Source organism: Erinaceus europaeus, chromosome 5 (genome assembly GCF_950295315.1).
Source record: "Erinaceus europaeus chromosome 5, mEriEur2.1, whole genome shotgun sequence".
Lineage (NCBI taxonomy): Eukaryota > Metazoa > Chordata > Mammalia > Eulipotyphla > Erinaceidae > Erinaceus > Erinaceus europaeus.
Window position 1 is genome coordinate 23,178,373 of NC_080166.1, and position 18,492 is coordinate 23,196,864.

At 40.2% G+C, this 18,492-nt stretch overlaps 1 protein-coding gene across 5 annotated transcripts in view; it reads right to left on the reverse strand.

The window, feature by feature from the left end:
• The window catches only part of CDH12 (cadherin 12), a 1,156,262-nt gene that overhangs the window by 73,605 nt on the left and 1,064,165 nt on the right, over positions 1 to 18,492 (reverse strand). For all 5 annotated transcript variants that reach the window (XM_060191184.1, XM_060191183.1, XM_060191185.1 and 2 more), the window contains one exon: positions 1,676 to 1,863. In XM_060191184.1, the coding sequence (XP_060047167.1) occupies positions 1,676 to 1,863 (188 nt within the window). The remainder of the gene's footprint in view (positions 1 to 1,675; positions 1,864 to 18,492) is intronic.

Below are 18,492 nucleotides of genomic sequence, written 5' to 3' on the forward strand. Positions count from 1 at the left end.
TGCAATTGAATCAAAACATAGGAATTGTATGAAGCAGGCAGATCAAAGGGTAAAGAGGCTGGAAAAACAAGGGTTGAGGAAGCAGAATTTTTAAACGGCACACCAGTCTCAGGGGTTTCATATCCCAAAAATCTGAGCCCACTTTCCCCATTGGAGTCTTTCTTTTATTCTTCTTCTTATTATTATTATTATTTAAATTTTTATTAATAAAATGGAAACATTGACAAGACCACAGGATAAGAGGGGTACAATTCCACACAACTGCCACCACCAGGACTCCATAACCCATCTACTCCCCTGATAGTTTTCCCATTCTTTAGTCCTCTGGGAGCATAGATCCCAGGTCATTGTAGGATGCAGAAGGTGGAAGGTCTGGCTTCTGTAATTGCTTTCAGTGCCTAATATGTGTGTGTTTTTTTGTTGTTGTTGTTTGTTTTTTGTGTTGTTGTTGTTGTTTGCCTCTAGGGTAATAACGGGCTCTGGGTGCCACTGCTCCTTGAGGCCATTTTTCCCATTTTGTTACCCTTGTTGTAGCTTTTATTATTGCTATCATTGCTGTTGGATAGGACAGAGAGAAATCGAGAGAGGAGGGGAAGACAGAGAGAAATCGAGAGAGGAGGGGGAGAGAAAAACAAACACCTGCAGGCCTGCTTCACTACCGGTGAAGCCACCCTCCTTGTAGGTGGGGAGCCGAAACTTGAACCCGGATCCTTACTCTGGTCCTTGCTTCCTGACATGTGTGCTTAATCTACTGTGCTACCACCTGGCCCCCTCTTCCTTTTATTCTATACCTACTTCTCCACAGCAGGGCTGGTTCTTCAAAGTGATATTAACTATTGTCAAAAGGGAATGAATTAGATATGTATATTCCTAAAAAAAACTGAGCAGAAAACACAAGATCAAGCCTAGCGGTGTTACTTCTAGATTGTGTATTTTGAAGATTTCATTGTATGAGACAGTCCGTAGAGTACTATTCATTACTGGCAGAAGGGGATGCACTGGACTGAACCCCAGTTCTCTAGGAACTTAGGAAAGCAAACCCAAAGCTCTCTTGCTGAACCGAGTTCTAGATTTTATATTTAAATTGTTGTTTATATGTTTGTGTCAAAGCAGTCTATACTAGAATTATTCTGTGATAAGAATTCTAAAGTTATTTAATACAACAGGTGTGGTTCCTTCACAATAAGATATATACATACTGAGTAACAAGATAAAAATATCCATGGGTTCAAGTACTTCATAGTTAGCTGGCATTTGGTTTAAATGGTTTCCAGTTGAAGGAAAATTAAAATTGCTTCACATTTTCAATTTTTCCCCCTCCCCTCCAGGGTTATCGCCAGGGGCTAGGTACCAATGCTACAAATCTGCACCTCCTGATGGCCATTTTTTCTATTTTTAATTAATTAGTTAATCATGACTATTATTATTACTGGATAGAACAGAGAGAAAGTAAGAGGGGAGGGCAAGATAGAGAGGGAGAGAAAGACAGACAACTGCAGGCCTGCTTCAACAGGTATCTGGGGGCTGGAACCAGAATCCTTGTGGTGGTCCTTGCACTTGGTGCTATGTGTTCTTACCCCGTTGTGCCCCCGCCTGAACCCCACATTTGCAATGTTTAGCCCTCTTGTTATTCAATTATATTGGTAGCTCTTTCACCAAAACTTTGATTATGTACCTTCTTCAACTTGATGACACCTTCTTGTGTATCCTCATCTGTCACAATGTCAAATAAATTTCCCCCATCTCCTGGAACAATGTTGTATTCAATTTCTGCATTTGGTCCAAAATCAGGATCCACAGCTCTTATTCTTCCAATAGCTGAGCCAATAGGAGATGACTCAGGAACTTTCAGATGGAAGATGCCTGATAAAACATATGTAAGTCACAATGACAACGGAGTTAGTGAGATTACCGGCTTCGGTAGTATTATGTACAGAAAATGAGTAACATTTAAGGCATTATGGTACAAAGTCAAAGGTCAATTTGTTGTCAAAGGTTTTGGTTAGACATAATAACTTTTCTTCTTACATAATTATCTCCTAGATTTCTAACAGGCAGAATTAAAGATGGACTATGTCACATTAACAACACAAGGATGGAGTATTTGATATAGGAACAGCATCAAAGTAACTCATATTACATGAAGGAATAAATATTCCTATGTAATTATTAGTTATGGTACAACAGAATCCAGCATGAAAGATTAATATTAAAAGAAAGACAAGAAGAATGCAGACATCTTAGTGGTTAAGAAAAAAGACTCTAATGTCTAATGTTTGAGGTTCTGAAGCTTGAAGTTCCATCCTCAACACCACCATAAATCAAAGCTGAGCAGTGCTCTAGTAAAACAAACAAACACATATTAAAAATTAAAAACAAATATATAGTGATATAATAAGTATGATTAAATGTATTAATATTTAATATTTGTGTAAAGTTTAAACTTTTAACAGAGATTTAAACATATATTTAAACTATTAGATAAATATATAAATACACCCAAAAGTTACCTGTAAAGTAAATGTCTGTGTAATTAAAGAAAATGTTCATTTATAGATTCACATTAAATTTGTGTGTACTCAAAATTTTACTGGGGATAGTCATAAGTATTCTTTATAACATTTAAACATTAGGGTTTAAGTTTCAATCCCCATATTCATATTGTAATCAAAAGGAAAATGCTTATTTTTACCACTAGATGGAGCATCTCTACTGATAGGACTTTGATAGAAAGAAAAAAAAAAAACTAGAAACATGCCTATTAATAGAAAATAAACCAGAAAAAAGAGAGAGCCACAACGCCTCTCCATAAAAATACATGCATTATAGAAGTGGATTTTAGAAAGTTTAAAAAGTGTAAGAGGTAAATGGTACTATTTGACTGTGATTTTTTACCAAATTGGATGTTAATGAATTAAATCCGCATCTGTTGAAATTAAAATAAGAAAAGGACAAATAGTAAGAGAGAATAAAAGTGTAGAGTCGAACTAGCATTAAAATACAGGATTTTCATGTTGACATTACTTTTTCTTCCCCTAAATTGATTTTGAATTACTTTGCCATGTGTAGGGCTACAGGGGAAATTTATTTTGGATTTCTAGTTGAACTTATAGAAATTAAATTAGGAGCACTTTACTTTACTTTTGAAGTTGAAATACTTAATACAATTAACAAGTCACATAATTATTATTATAGTGACTCCAAAAGGTGTGAGAAAATAAATGATTACACGTTGTGAAGATACTAATTTAGATAGATTTAATGATTTAGAGTTAAATATTTTCAGAAAAACTTTAGTTATATCAGTTTCAAATTTTAGTCATTTCAGTAACCCAGTAACCAGGGATCAATAAGCCTTCTGTAATCCACTTCTTGCCCTCATAGTAAAGATGTCTACAAATTGTTCTTATAATCCTAAAATTAGTCATTTTAAAAAATATATTTTATTCCCTTTTGTTGCCCTTGTGTAATTGTAGTTATTGTTGTTGTTGTTGTTACTGGTGTCATTGTGGTTGGTTACGATGGAGATAAATGGAGAAAAGAAAGAGGGGAAGACAGAGGGTGAGAGAAAGATAGACACCTGAAGGCCTGCTTCACTGTTTGTAAATGGACTCCCCTGGAGGTAGGGAGCCAGAGTTAGAACCTGGTTCCTTACACCGGTCTTTGTGCTTTAGCTGCCACCTGTGCTTAACCCACTGTGTTACTGCCCAACTCCCAAATTAGTCAGTTTTAAACCTCATGAAGCATCAACTACATATAGTCTTAAAAAAGTATTCACTGTGGGGGGGTCGGGCGGCAGCACAGCAGGTTAAGCGCACTTGGTACAAAGCGCAAGGACCAGCTGAAGGATCCTGGTTCGAGCCCCCAGCTTCCCACCTTAGTGAGTGGTGGTGGTGGGGGTTCGTTTCACAAGCGGTGAAGCAGGTCTTTACGTGTCTTTCTCTCCCCCTCTCTTTCTCCCCTCCCTGTCTCCATTTCTCTCTGTCCTATCCAACAACAACAACATCAATAGCAACAATAACAAGAACGACAACAAGAGCTACAAAATGGGGGGAAATGGCCTCCAGGAGCAGTGGATTCTTAGTACAGGCACCAAATACCAGCAATAACCCTGGAGGGAAGAAAATAAAAGAGTATTCACGGTGGTCGGACAGTAGCACAGCAGGTTAAGTGCACATGGCGCAAAATGTAAAGACTGGCATAAGGATCTGGGTTCAAGGCCCGGGCTCCCCACTTGTATGGGGGTCGCTTCACAAGCAGTGAAGCAGGCTTCCCTGTGTATATCTTTATCTCCTTCTCTCAGTCTTTCCCTCCTCTCTCAGTTTCTCTCTGTCCTATCCAACAACAACATCAATAACAACAATAATAATAACTACAATAATGATAAAACAACAAGGGCAACAAAAGGAAAAAGGAGCAGTGGATTTGTGGTGCAGGCACTGAGCCCCAGCAATAACCCTGGAGGCAAGAATATAAATAAACAAAAATAAAAAAGAGTATTTACTTTAAATTGATCTACGGGGCCCTGGGTTAAGTGCAGAGTACTTATAAGCAAAGGACCCTTGTGAAGACCAGTTTCTAGCCTCAGTTCACCACCTGTAAGCAGGGCTGCTTCTCCATGGGTAAAGCAGGTCTACAGATGTCTTTTTCCCTCTCCCTCTCTATCTTCCTGTCTCCTCTCAATTTCTTTCTATCCTAAAAAAAATGGCTACTGGGAGTGGTAGATTTCTTATCATGGCACCAAACCCCAGTAATGGTTAAAAATACAGCAAAGCCCATCCAAGGTCTGCTTTGTGTTTTCTTTTCTGTTCTTATTTTTCAGCTTCTGTCTCAGTGAGGTCATCTCATATTCATCTTTCTCTTTCTGATTTATCTTAAAATGATTCCTTCAAGCTTCATCCAAAATGAGGTGAAAAAGGTAAATTCATCATTTTTTATATATATATAACTGAGTAGTATTTCATTGTGTAGATAGACCACAACTTGCTCAGCCATTCATCTGTTGTTGGACACCTAGGTTGCTTCCAGGTTTTGGCTATTACAAATTGTGTTGCTATGAACATAGGAACATACACATTTAAAAAATTATTATCTTTATTTATTTATTGAATAGAGCCAGCCAGAAATTGAGAGGGAAGTGGGAGACAGAGAAGATGAGAGACAGATAAACATCTGCAGCCCTGCTTCAACACTTGTGAAGTTTACCCCATGCAAGTGGGGGCCAGGGGCTTTAACTCGGGTCCTGGTGCACTGTAACATGTGCATGATCAACTAGGTGTGCCACCACCTGGCCCCCACAAATCTTTTTGGATAGGTGTGTTTCATTCCTTAGGATATATCTCCAGGAGAAGAACTGCAGAGTCATAGGAAAGGTCTACTTCTATCCTTCTGAGAGTTCTCTGCTTTCTACTGGGGTTGGACCAATTTACATCCCCACCAGCAGTGTAGGAGGGTTCCTTTGTTGTCTCCACAACCTTTCCAGTACCTGTTGCTGCTACTGTCGTATGCTTTACATTGGCTTGTTCTAGCCCTCCCCCTCCAAGAGAATTGGATGAGTCCTGTTAATTTCGCGGGCCTGCTTGGCCCCGCCCCAAGGGACCCTGGGAGAGGGTTCCGGAGTCCGAGAGTTCCTGAGTTCCCGAGTGACAGAGTTCCTGAGTTCCGGAGTTCGAGAGTGCGAGAGTGCGAGAGTTTCTGAGTTCGAGAGTAAGGCAGAGGGTTCCTGAGTTCCAGAGTAAGAGAGAGTGCTTGCGCCGCTGCAAAGAGACAGCAGAGTTCTGTTTGGTGATTAGTTTGTCTTAGTTTGTGAATCGTTGTTCCTGAATAAAGAAATACAGCTGCCCTGCCCAGCCGTTGTCTCCGCGTCTCTGTTACCCGCCGTGAAGCAAGCCCGGCCAGAGCCTCTGAAAATTTTAACAACAAATGGCGCCCACGTGGACCTGACCTGCGCATCTCTCAGATAAGTAAAGACAATTTGGCTACCTATGCACGATGGCCTTCTCTTCTGCTTGTGAAGAGATCTCCAAAGGCCTCTGCTCTTTCTTCACGAGACTGTTTTGCTGTTTCTGGAACATTTATCTCTGGACCACTCTGTGGTTTCCACTCGCTCGAGCGAACTCAGAACAGCCAGCGGGAAGAGCCAGCGGGCGGGAGGCGAGGCACGGAGCTGCCGTTTCCACCTGGTTAAACAGCCAGCCAGCCGGCTGCGCCCAGACAACCCCGCGCACCGCGCCAGCAACCCCGCAGCCCCGCAGCCCGCAGGAGGCCTACGCCACCATGCAAGAGCCCGATGCCAGCACGCTAGAGCCCGATGCCAACATGCTGGAGCCCGATGCCAACATGCTGGAGCCTGAGGCCAACATGCTGGAGCCCGATGCCAACATGCTGGAGCCTGAGGCCAGCCCACAGGAGCCGGCTCTCCACCGCGTGGTGCAGGGCACTGGACGCTTGATCCCTCCACGCTGCTCGGCCACTGCGAACAGGGCAGCAGACATGGCAGGGCCATGGGGCAGGGCCGCAGCGTTCTATCATGGCCGCCACCCCTGGGCACCTAGGCTCACGCCTTCTACAAAGATGGCCTGCCTGCCCTCTTTCTATGAATTCTGGAACCATCCCGGGCCTCCCGGACTCCCGGGCTCCCTGCCAAAACTGGGCACACGAGATTTCCAGCCGCCGGTCCGGTCTGAAGACAGACAAGCTGGAGTACGCAGAGATTTGTGCAGAGATCGCAACCTGCAATTCCTAGAAGTGGAGCTGCGCGGGAAGCCACCTCCGGATGGTGAACCCCCCCCCCCAACAACTAAGACAATATAGATTTAAATTCGTGTTTAAAATGACATGTCTTCGTAACAAAGGTTTCTCTCCTCGTGTATTAATGACTATGTTTATGTGTATGTTTAAAGTTTGGTAAACAGTAGCTTTAAGGCTAAATTCTTAGTAGTCAAAGATAAATGAAAAAGGTTTTCAACGTAATTCTCATAAAGATAAAAATTAACTTACATTTAAAGTCTGAGGTAAAAATTAGTTAACAATCAATATATTTCAACTAAGTTGGTCTAAACAAAAGGTTAAATAGACTTGTTGATATGTAAAACACTACCTTCTCTATTAGAAATGGTAGATCGCACAATGGCTATGCTAATTATTCTCATGCCTGAGGTTTCCTCTCCGGCCCACACCTAGGGTGTGTCTCCATCTTGAATGGGTGTAACAAAAGGTTAAAAGACGTTGTTGATATGTAAAAGTCTCAAATTCCTTCTCTATTAGAAATGTTAGATCGTGCAGTAGATATGCTAATAACAAGTTTTGTTTCATAGTAAGTAAGTTGCAGCCAGCTGCCTTTGGGACCCTAGGCCGTTCCCCGCCCCCATGCAAATGCCCGTCGAGGCAAGTAGCCCCCCAGAGGCAAGAAATGTTTTTTTTTTTTCAGATATGGCCCCCTCAGGCCTTCCCTTGGCAACATGCTGGTTTTGGTTATATATGTTTCTGTTCACCCCACACCCTTGATACTATAGTCATTTAGTTAAAAAGAAAAGGGGGAATTGTCGTATGCTTTACATTGGCTTGTTCTAGCCCTCCCCCTCCAAGAGAATTGGATGAGTCCTGTTAATTTCGCGGGCCTGCTTGGCCCCGCCCCAAGGGACCCTGGGAGAGGGTTCCGGAGTCCGAGAGTTCCTGAGTTCCCCAGTGACAGAGTTCCTGAGTTCCGGAGTTCGAGAGTGCGAGGGTGCGAGAGTTTCTGAGTTCGAGAGTAAGGGAGAGGGTTCCTGAGTTCCAGAGAAAAAGAAAGAGTGCTTGCGCCGCCGCAAAGAGACAGCAGAGTTCTGTTTGGTGATTAGTTTGTCTTAGTTTGTGAATCGTTGTTCCTGAATAAAGAAATACAGCTTCCCTGCCCAGCCGTTGTCTCCGCGTCTCTGTTCACCACCGTGAAGCTAGCCGGCCCGGCAAGAGCCTCCGAAATTTTAACAACATGCTACCTTTTCTGATATACGGCATTCTCACAGGAGTGAAGTAGTATCCTATTACTGTCTTTATTTTCATATTTCTGACAATCAATAACTTAGAGCATCTTCTCATATTTGTTAGACTTTTGGATCTCTTCTTTGATGAATATTCTGCTCATATCCACTCCCCATTTTTGGATGGGGTCATTTTGTTGTTGTTGAGTTTGGTGAGCTTTTTATATATTTTCGTTATTAGCCTCTTGCCAGATGTATGGCATGCAAAGATCTCCCATTCTGTAAGGTGTCTCTTTGGGTGGTGGTTTCTATTGCTGTTCAGAGACTTTTCAATTTGTTGTAGTCCCATTGGCTTATTTTTGTTTTAGTCTTCCAACTTAGTCTTCATTGTATCATCACACATTGTAGTGCAGGAGGGCAGGGATCAAGCCCCCAGTCAGTCCCCACCTGCAGGGGGAAAGCTTCACAAGTGGTGAAGAAGGGCTACATGTATCTCTCTGTCTCTTTCCCTCTCAATTCCTCTTCCTCTCTCAATTTCTCTGTCTCTATCCAATAATAAAAATATATACATATAAAAAGAATAGCACATGAAATCATAACACTATAGAAAAAGCCTCCCTTTATAAAGTCATTTGCTATGCCATGATATTTATGCTTTATGAATGCTTTCTGATGGGCTGACAAAATTACTCACTTGACTAATGTATTGCCTTGCTTATGACTAGGGTTTAATTATGGTCCCCACCACACTGGAGGAAGCATTGATGGTATGACCTCTCACTCTATCCCCACCAAAACATGGTTTAATTATCATGGGGGTAATTCACTCTGGGTTGACTTTTTAAAAATGTTTATTAGTGCTTCAATATTGATTTACAAAATTATAAGATAACAGGGATATGTGTAATCCCATACCTTTCCCACCACCAGAGTTTTATGTCCTTATTCCCTCCATTGGAAATACATTAGTTCTCCCAAGATCACAGATATTATTTCTATAACGTACATATTTGCCCATTTTTTTCCTGTGGCCCTGCCCTCTCTTCCTTTTTTTTTTTTTTGCCTCCAGGGTTATTGCTGGGGTTCAGTGCCTGCACCATGAATCCACTACTCCTAGAGGCTATTTTTTTCCCTTTTGTTTCCCTGGTTGTTTTACCTTTGTTGTAGTTATTGTTGCTGTTTTTATTGCTGTTCTTGTTTTTGGATAGGACAGAGAGAAATGGAGAGAGGAGGGGAAGATAGAGAGGGGGAGAGAAAGACAGACACCTGTAGACCTGCTTCACAGCTCTTGAAGCAACTCCCCTACTGGTGGGGAGCCAGGGACTCTAACTGGGATCCTTATGCTGGTCCCTGGGCTTTGTGCTACATGCTCGTTAACCAGCTGCCCCATGGCCTCTCCGTCTCTTCCTTCTAAGTCACACTACTTCTGAGTGTGCTTCTTCTTCCTCTTCTTCCTCTTCTTCTCCTCCTTCTCCTTCTTCTCCTTCTCCTTCTCCTTCTCCCTCCCTCCTCCTCTTCCTCTCCTTCCTCATCCTCCTCCTTATTTTATTTTTTTTATTTTCCCTTTTGTTGCCTTTGTTGTTTTTATTGTTGTTGTAGTTATTATTATTGTTACTGATGTCATCATTGTTAGATAGGACAGAGAGAAATGGAGAGAGAAGGGGAAGACAGAGAGGGGGAGAGAAAGATAAACACCTGGGAGGCCTGTGGTAGTGCAGCAGATTAAGCGGATAAGCGTAGGTGGCGCGAAGCACAAGGACCAGCATAAGCATCCAGGTTGGAGCCCCTGGCTCCCCACCTGCAGGGGAGTCACTTCACAGGCTATGAAGCAGGTCTGCAGGTGTCTATCTTTCTTTCCCCTTCTCTATCTCCCCTCCTCTCTCTACTTCTCTCTGTTCTATTCAACAACAATAATAATAACCATAACAGTGATAAAACAACAAGGGCAACAAAAGGGGGAAAAATGGTCTCCAGGAGCAATGGATTCGTAGTGCAGGTACAGAGCCCCCGCAATAACCCTGGAGGCAAACAAAAAAAAAAAAGAAAGGAAGAAAGAAAGAAAGAAAGAAAGAAAGAAAGAAAGAAAGAAAGAAAGAGAGAAAGAAAGAAACTGCAGACCTGCTTCACAGCCTGTGAAGTGACTCCCCTGCAGGGGTTCTAACTGGGATCCTTATGCCAGTCCTTGCACTTCGCACCACTTATTATTATTTTTTAGTCTCTTCTTTCTCTGGGTCCTGAGAGCCCTCAGGTCATCTTCCCCTAACATTTTCCCCTCAAGTAGTAATGACCAAAATTCTTTATGGGGTGCAGAAGATGGAAGAAAGGTCTGGCTTCTGTAAATGCATCTTCACTGGACATGAGTGTTGGCAAGTTGATCTATACCTCCAGACTGTTTCTATCCTACCCTAGTTGGGTAGGTCTCTGGTGAGGTTCTGGGACACATTGGTGAGGTCATCTTGGGATAATTTTTTTTAAAGAGAGAATATAACTCTCTCTCTCTCCCTCTCCCTCTCCCTCTCCCTCTCTCTCTCCCTCCCCTCCCCTCCCCTCCCCCTCCCCCTCCCCATCTCCCTCTCTCCTGTTCTCTTTTCCTCCAACACAGTGACATTTGGGTTTGAATGTGGGTCACAGGCACTGAAAAATAGGCACATTATCCCAATGAGCTATTTTGACAATCATGTAAGAACATTTTATGAAGCCAGTCAATGTGAAAACACTTATTTTATACTACTAGGGTCAATATAGTGACAGTTATTTTCAAGTCAACAAAATCCCAGTATCCCCAAACATTTCATGGTCATCTAATAGTATTAGAAAACTTCTGCTTAACTGAACAGAAGTATTGTCCAAAGATTGACTCATAGCATATATAATATTCCACAAAAAATTAAGGTATTATAGAAGGAAAAGTGATTCACCACTTACACCTTTTTGTGTGTGTGCTTTGAGGTTTTATTGTTTTTGTAATTTGAGGTTTTAGTGTACATAAAACCAAGATAGGCTGAACAAAGGATATTCTGTTCTTTATAGTGCAGACATGCATTTTAGTAAGGTGGAAAACACATTCATTAAGACAAGTGTTTCTCAATAAAATATTGTAGATAGTAATAAAGCCTAGGGAATATAGAACAAGTGATAGAAAGCATGCATTAGTCATGTCAGAGGGTTGAGGTTCTCTTGGTTTATTTCCAATGACTTGCCATTTTATCATTTTCTAGAAACTCAACAGCAATAAAGCTGGGGTCATTCAGATTAATTCGAAACTGAAGTAATCTCAGCTGTGCCGGTTGGATCGCTTATGATGTACTATGTAATTACACTGCCATCATCTTCCCGGCGTCTTAATTTTGATGCATATGAAACATCTTAATGGCACCACCTGTTCAACAGAGATTAAGAAATAAAACAGGTGACAAGAAAGTGTTCTCAGAGTCAGCAAGAATATAGACTTATATGTCTGGCAAATACATGTGTACTATGTTTCAAGTGCCATGCTCTCATGGAAAGAAGAAAAATGCACCAAGTGAATAATGATGGATTTACCAGGATCCAGTTCTCTAATTCGGTATAGGTATTAATTTAAAAGGTAAAAGCACGCTCCTCTAAGTTTAATGGACTGCCTCTTAGTAAGTCTATCCTTTAAAAAGAGATGCTTTATTAGGATTTATACCGATTAAGTTTGTATCTGAGAGCATTCATTGCTACGTACGGACAAAAAAGTAGAAATTTCTTTCTTTTTTTAGTCCTCTGAGGAAATTTCCAAGCACTGATGAAAACTGCAGAAGGGAGATAGTTACTAGTGAAATATAAATGAGTGCATTACTATATATTCAGAAGTCAGGATTATAGAGCCTGGATAAATATGTTAATTTAATTAATGACATATTCTTCTGAAGAAAACTAAGTAGTAGACATAGGAAGTATAAAAAAGGAATAGTTCACTACAAATACTCTTTTAAAATGACTTTTACTTTGTTTTTTTTAGTAATTGGTCACTCCAAAATAATATATGTTAATGTTTAACAGCACATAAAACTGAAAATTGTATTAGAATTATCTTTCCCTAGTGAGGTAGGGCTCTGAAGAGTTGGGGATCCAGGACACATTTTTGAGGTCATCTCCCCAGGATAGAAACAGGCTAGTCAACCTACCAACACCCACATCTAAAGGAGAAGCAACTGCAGAAGCCAGACTTCCCACATTCTGCATCCCATAAAGATCTTGGGCTCTTCTCCCAGAGGGATAAAGAATAGGGAACCCTTCAGTAGAGGGGATGGGATAAGAACTGTGGTGGTAGGAATTGTCTGGAATGGTCCCCCTCTAATCCCACAATCTTGTTGATTTTCATTAAATCATCAATAAAGTAAGTGTTAGAATATTAGTAATGTTTTCATAGTAAAATATTTATATATGAATTATTTAAAACACAGTAAGACTTTTAAAAAGTTTAGTGATTTGAAACTTATTTGAGGACATATGTTTATACCAGGCAGTACCAGAGCTGCCTTTTTAATTATTTTTCAGATTTATTTATTTATGAGAGAGAATAGGAGAGAAGAGAGAAGTACAGCATTATACTGGTACATATAACACTGGAAAGGACCCATGTTTAAAGACCAACACTTAATAAAAGTGAGTGTCACTCTTTAACTGTCCAAAGTTGTTTTATTATTATTACTATTACTATTATTATTATATGTGTTTGTTGGATAGAGACAGCCAGGAATCAAGAAGGAAGGGGGAGATAGAAAGGGAGAGACAGAGAGAGACTTGCAGCCCTGCTTCAGTGAACAGTTATGAAGTTTTCACCCTGCAGGTGAGGACCAGGAGCTTGAACCTATGTTCTTGCACACTATGTCATGTGTGCTCAACCAGTTGCACCACTAAGCAGCCCCCAAAGTGAGTTTTTTGTTGTTGTTGTTCTTTTAATTTCAGAGAGAGAGAGAGCTAAGCAGAGATAAAAACAGAAATAGGATGAGAGGGAGAGAGAGAGACAGCATAGCAGGGGAGCTTTCCCCAGTGCTGTGTGTGGCAGTACTATGCGGTGCCCAGCTCAAACCCAGGTCATTTATATGGCAAGGAACACACCCCTCCTGTGAAGGGTTATCTTATGAGGTAATAATATGCATGACAAAAGATTATTACTCAGTAATAGGTGCAAGCATTACATTGTTCAAACTGTAATCCTAATTATGAGGTTGTGTAACTAAAGACATTAGGTGTTGTATTATCAATATTTTATTATCTAATCTCTTCAGCAAGTATAGTGGCCTACAAAATGGTTCCACTTTACCCAAATAAAATGAAAAAAGAAGCTATTCAGAAGCACATCTGTATACATAAAGAAAACTTTGTGTAAGTTGATTATCTGTTATGAATTTTTTTTTTTAGTTCTTTGACTTGGACAATGTCTTTAATTTTTCGTTTAATGGTCTATAAAATATTTATTAATAAAATTAAGAAAGAACTCTCCTAATAACTACCATACTTAGTTTTTGAAAATTATTTATTTACTATTTATTTATTTATTTATTTATTTATTTATTTATTTATGTGTTTCAGGGAGTCATATGTTTGTTGAAGTAAAGCAGGACAGAAAAGGGAGAAAGCAAATGCACGCATAGAAATATGCAGGTATGGGGCTAGGCGGTAGTGCACTGGGTTAAGTGCACATAGCACAGAGCATAAGCACCCCCTCAAGGATCCCCAGTTGAGCGCCAGGCTCCTCGCAGCACCTCAACTGCAAGAGGTACATTTTACAAGCAGTGAAGCAGGTCTGCAGGTGTCCTTCTCTCTCCCTTTCTATCTTCCTCTACTCTCTCAATTCCTCTCTGTCCTGCCAAAAATAATTGGAAAAATGGCCATAGGAACAGTGCAGGCACTGAGCCCCAGAGATAACTCTGGGGGCAGCGAGAGGGGGGAAGGGAGGGAGAAAGGAAGAAAGGGAGGGAGTTAGATACAGAGGGGAGAGAGAAAGAGAGAGAGGCCCAAGTTTCCAGTCTTCCATCCTTTATAGTGAGCTTAGGGAATGCAGAATTGGACGCTGAGGGGACTGACTTTACCCAGTTGTTTCCAGGGTCATACATCAGAAAGGTAAGGACTTAGCATTCAGGTGAAAAGGGAGATACTGGTATACTGGTGCAGGATGCAGGCATCTCCCCTCCCCCTTGTTTTGTAATTGGAAAGTTAATGGTTTTTAGTACAGTTGCTGTCACATGGTTACAATTTTTCATCTCACAAGACAGATGTCTGCAAAATACTCTCACTCCCAAATTAGGTCTATTATCATGTACCAGGACTTGAAAGCCCCCTTCCTGCCCCCTTTCTTCCATCCTTCCTCAAAATTGTTTGCTTTGGAGCAATACACCACCAAGTTTTACACTGTGTCTCCTCATTCTGATCTTTATCTTAACCAATTGTGTATGACACACCATGAATTGTGTGTGTGTGTGTGTGTGTGTGTGTGTGTGTGTGTGTGTGTGTGTGTGTGTGTAGTAAAATTATGAATGCAATTTCTGCAGGGAATCTATGTGGTTGTACATTTCAAGAAGTATGGTAACAGTTAAGCGAAAACTACCTACCTAGGGCTATAGGGATGAAGGAAAAGAAGGTGTTAAAAGAGTACTGACAAGTCATTTTAATTTTAACTGATACATTCTTCCCATAGCTTGAATATTGGAGAATTCAGGAATAGAATATTTCAGTGGATGAAGAACATCTTATGCCCTCTATTTCCTCTGAAGCTTGAAGCTATGAGTATTTTCAATAAGCTCAAATTGAAGTAATAGAAATGCAGTCTACAGGAAGAATCATTCAGATAACCAAGTTGGATTCCAGCTGGATGTTAGTCAAGCATACTAAACATATAGGAAATGGAATCTCTCAGTAATGGCAGAGATATCCATTCATTCCTGTTTATCCTTAGAAGTCTCAGATGAGCACATATTTAGGCCTGTCAAGCATCTGGCATTAATACTTTTACTGTAATGGCTAAATTGCTTTAACTTCTAATGTTATGGCTGTCCATCTAGATTTCAATTAATCAAAATATCAGTTGTAAATGTACACAATATGAAACATATCCATGGGACTAGTTGTATAAAATCCAAAAGTATCTATGTTTTATTTATTCAGAGCACTGAGAAATTCATTCTGATTTCTTTTATAATTCTGAACAGCCATGTGTGACATAAAATCTTAAGGCTGACTATTGATTTTTCTTTTAAATCATTTTGAATAGTAACACACTTACTGTTCAGTAACATCGATAACTAATTCCATTATGATTTTTTTAGTTGTTTTTCTCCTGATGTATTGATTTAAAAGTAAAGAGGATTATGTTTATCCTGATGGTCTTTAAAGGTGGAAGAATGGATTAAGCCATCACACATGTAATATCAGTGCTTTAGCGGAATTAAACTATTTTATTCTGTTCTATGATATTTAAGCTAAGAGTCTGAACTGATTCAACTAGGGATGCTTGGTATCAACTTTAAAAATTGAATTAAATATATGACAAAGGCAATGCAGTCATATTATCCTTCCTGTTTTATTTGTTCAATTAAATCTACTATGACTTACCAAATTAAATGTAGTCTATTTTGTATTCATTAATATAGGAGTATGTAATATAGGAGTTAATATAGGAGCATGCAATCCACTATCATTTTTCACTATATAAATATCCACTATCCAGGGATTGTTGACTGAGGAAAAGCAGAAACAGACAGCTGGTGTCTCCATAAATCCTGTATTAGGCACAATTTAAGTAAAGCAGTTGATAAAGGGGGAAACTTCAATGGGATGTGGTCTATCTCAGTAGACTTAAGGACTCAAAAGAGAGAGGGTTGTATGGGGAGCTCAAAGGGGTCCTGGGGACTTAATACCCTCTGCTGGAGGACAGTGACAGTTTGATGGAGCGTGAGGTACCCTAACACCCATCTGGGGGAGATGTGTAACTGTACCCCTGTGTCAGCAATCTTACAAATCAATCTTTCCTCAATAAAATCATTTAAAATATTTCATAAACAGATAATAGTAAAACAATCCTGATATTGAGCCCAAGAGCACTTTTAAGATTTAAAAGGTCACTTATTGTCATTCTCTATGTTTTAAAGTTTTAAGAGAGAGCTAGACAGAGTTATCTAGTGCATTGCTAGTGATGGAACATGGGATGGAACATGGGACTTCATGCATGAAGAAATATGTCCAGAGTATCTTTCACATTGTGAACACTTCTGTCCTTAATATCTCTACATTCCATATGCTTTTGCTTTAAGAGTTCTACCCTTTTCTCAACTGATGACCTTATCTCCTATTTCACTAAAATATAAAACAAAATAAAATAAATAAAATAAAATAAGGAAATAAAAATAAAACACAATTACATAGATGACCTCTCAGTTTCCTGGAGTACATTTCTCCCTAACATCTCTGAAATAATGCAGTCTTGGCATTCTCTTACTTCACCGTTTTTTCTTTTATGCTTTCTTGGTTGAGATCCCCCCAAAAGCGACTAAACAAATCATCTTCAAATTTGATTGCATGTCAGAACATTATCACAAGTTGAAAGAAAATGAAAGTTTATGAATTCTAGGTATGACTCAAGAGAGCCTAATTCTTTTTTTTAAAGAAATTTTATTATTTTTATTTTTCCCTTTTGTTGCCTTTATCATTGTTGTTGTTATTGTTGTTGTTGTTACTACTGTTATTGTTGTTGGATAGGACAAAGAGAAATCAAGAGAGGAGAGGAAAATAGAGAGGGGGAGAGAAAGATAGACACCTGAAGACCTGCTTCACTGCCTGTGAAGTGACTCCCCTGCAGGTGGGGAGCTGGGGGCTCAAACCTGGATCCCTATGCTGGTCTATGTGCTTTCTGCCATGTGCGCTTAATCAGCTTTGCCACCACCCGGCTCCGGAGAGTCTAATTCTGTTCTGTGTTTAGGCCTGAATGCTAAGAATGGTTTGATTCACTTTTTTATTTGTAAGCATGGTCAAGAAATATTCTTTGAGACTCTCTTTGTTCAGATTTTACATCTTGGTCATTCCATCTGTGTCTTTAAAGTAATTTACTAAGGTTATACTAAATACCATCACATTTTAAATATGTCCTATGCATATGAGTCTGATTCACGCATGGGAAAATATGACTTTATTCCATAATTTCCCTTGTTTATATCTTGAGACATCTCACCTTTTAAATATTTAATACTGTTTGTAGAATTTCAATATCCTTCAAGCCACTCTTAGTAGTCACTGTTTCATGAAATACTATTATCATATCTCCCATTTCACATGTTAGAATCACCCTCTCATACCAAATTTATTAATAAAATATTTTACTTCCCAACATCTCATGAATCTATCCATATGCTGGCATTATTCACAGCTACCTCAGCAACACCATCACAAATTAGATGACTCACACCATTTTTCTTTATTTCTGCAACTGTATCCTTAGATAATCTCTACCTGTCTTGCCAATTTATGTGGTATCTAATTTTTATAAAACCTATTTACCATAGGTTTAGATTATTATGAAAAATATATGGGTACATCTTTAAACATAGATGGAGGAGCACATTGCCCGCTCATGAATAAAGATTAAACTGCCTTCTCAGCTCAGCCGTGTGTCTCTGGTCGTGTCTGTTACCTGCCCGTGAAGCCAGCCCTGGTTATAAACAACATATGGCACCCAACGTGGGGCCTGACCTGCGCATATCTCAGATAAGTGAAGACAATTTGGCTAACTATGCACTATGGCCTTCTTTTCTGCTTGTGAAGAGGTTTCCAAAGGCCTCTGCCCTTTCTTGAGACTGTTTCACTGTTTCTGGAACATTTATCTCTGGACCACTCTGTGGTTTCCGCACAATGCCAGCCCACAGGAGCTGGCTTGGCGCGGGCTCCCCCCACGCTGCTCGGCTGCTGGGAGCAAGGCAGCAGGCATGGTGGGCAGGGCTGCAGCCCATCCTGACTGCCACCCCGGGGCACCTCGGCCCATGCCTTCTGCATGGCCAGCCTGCCCGCACGCCTGCTATGAGGTCTGGGTAGATCCTGGACCACCCGGAGACTGCGGGCTCCCTGCCGGGACTGGGCACCCTGGCCGAGATCCCCAGCTCGGCTCTGAAGGCAGAGGAGCTAGAATATGCAGAGATCCCTGCAGAGACCTCAACCTACAAGTCCTGGAAGTGAAGTTGCCCAAGAAGCCAACGCTGGACAACGCATTCCTCAAACGGCTAAGACAGTATAGATCTAATCTCGTGTTTAAAATGACATGTCTTCGTAACAAAAGTTTTCCTCCTTGTGTATTGAAGACCATGTTTACATGTGTGTTTAAAGTTTGATAAACATTAACTTTAAGGTTAAAAATGTAACTTTAAGGCTATATTCTTACCAGACAGAGTTAAATAAAAAAGGTTTTCAATGTAATTCTCATAAAGGTAAAATTAACTTACATTTAAAGTCTGAGGTAAAAATTAGTTAAAAATCAATATATTTTAACTAAGTTGGTCTAAAAAAAACCTGCACACACCTA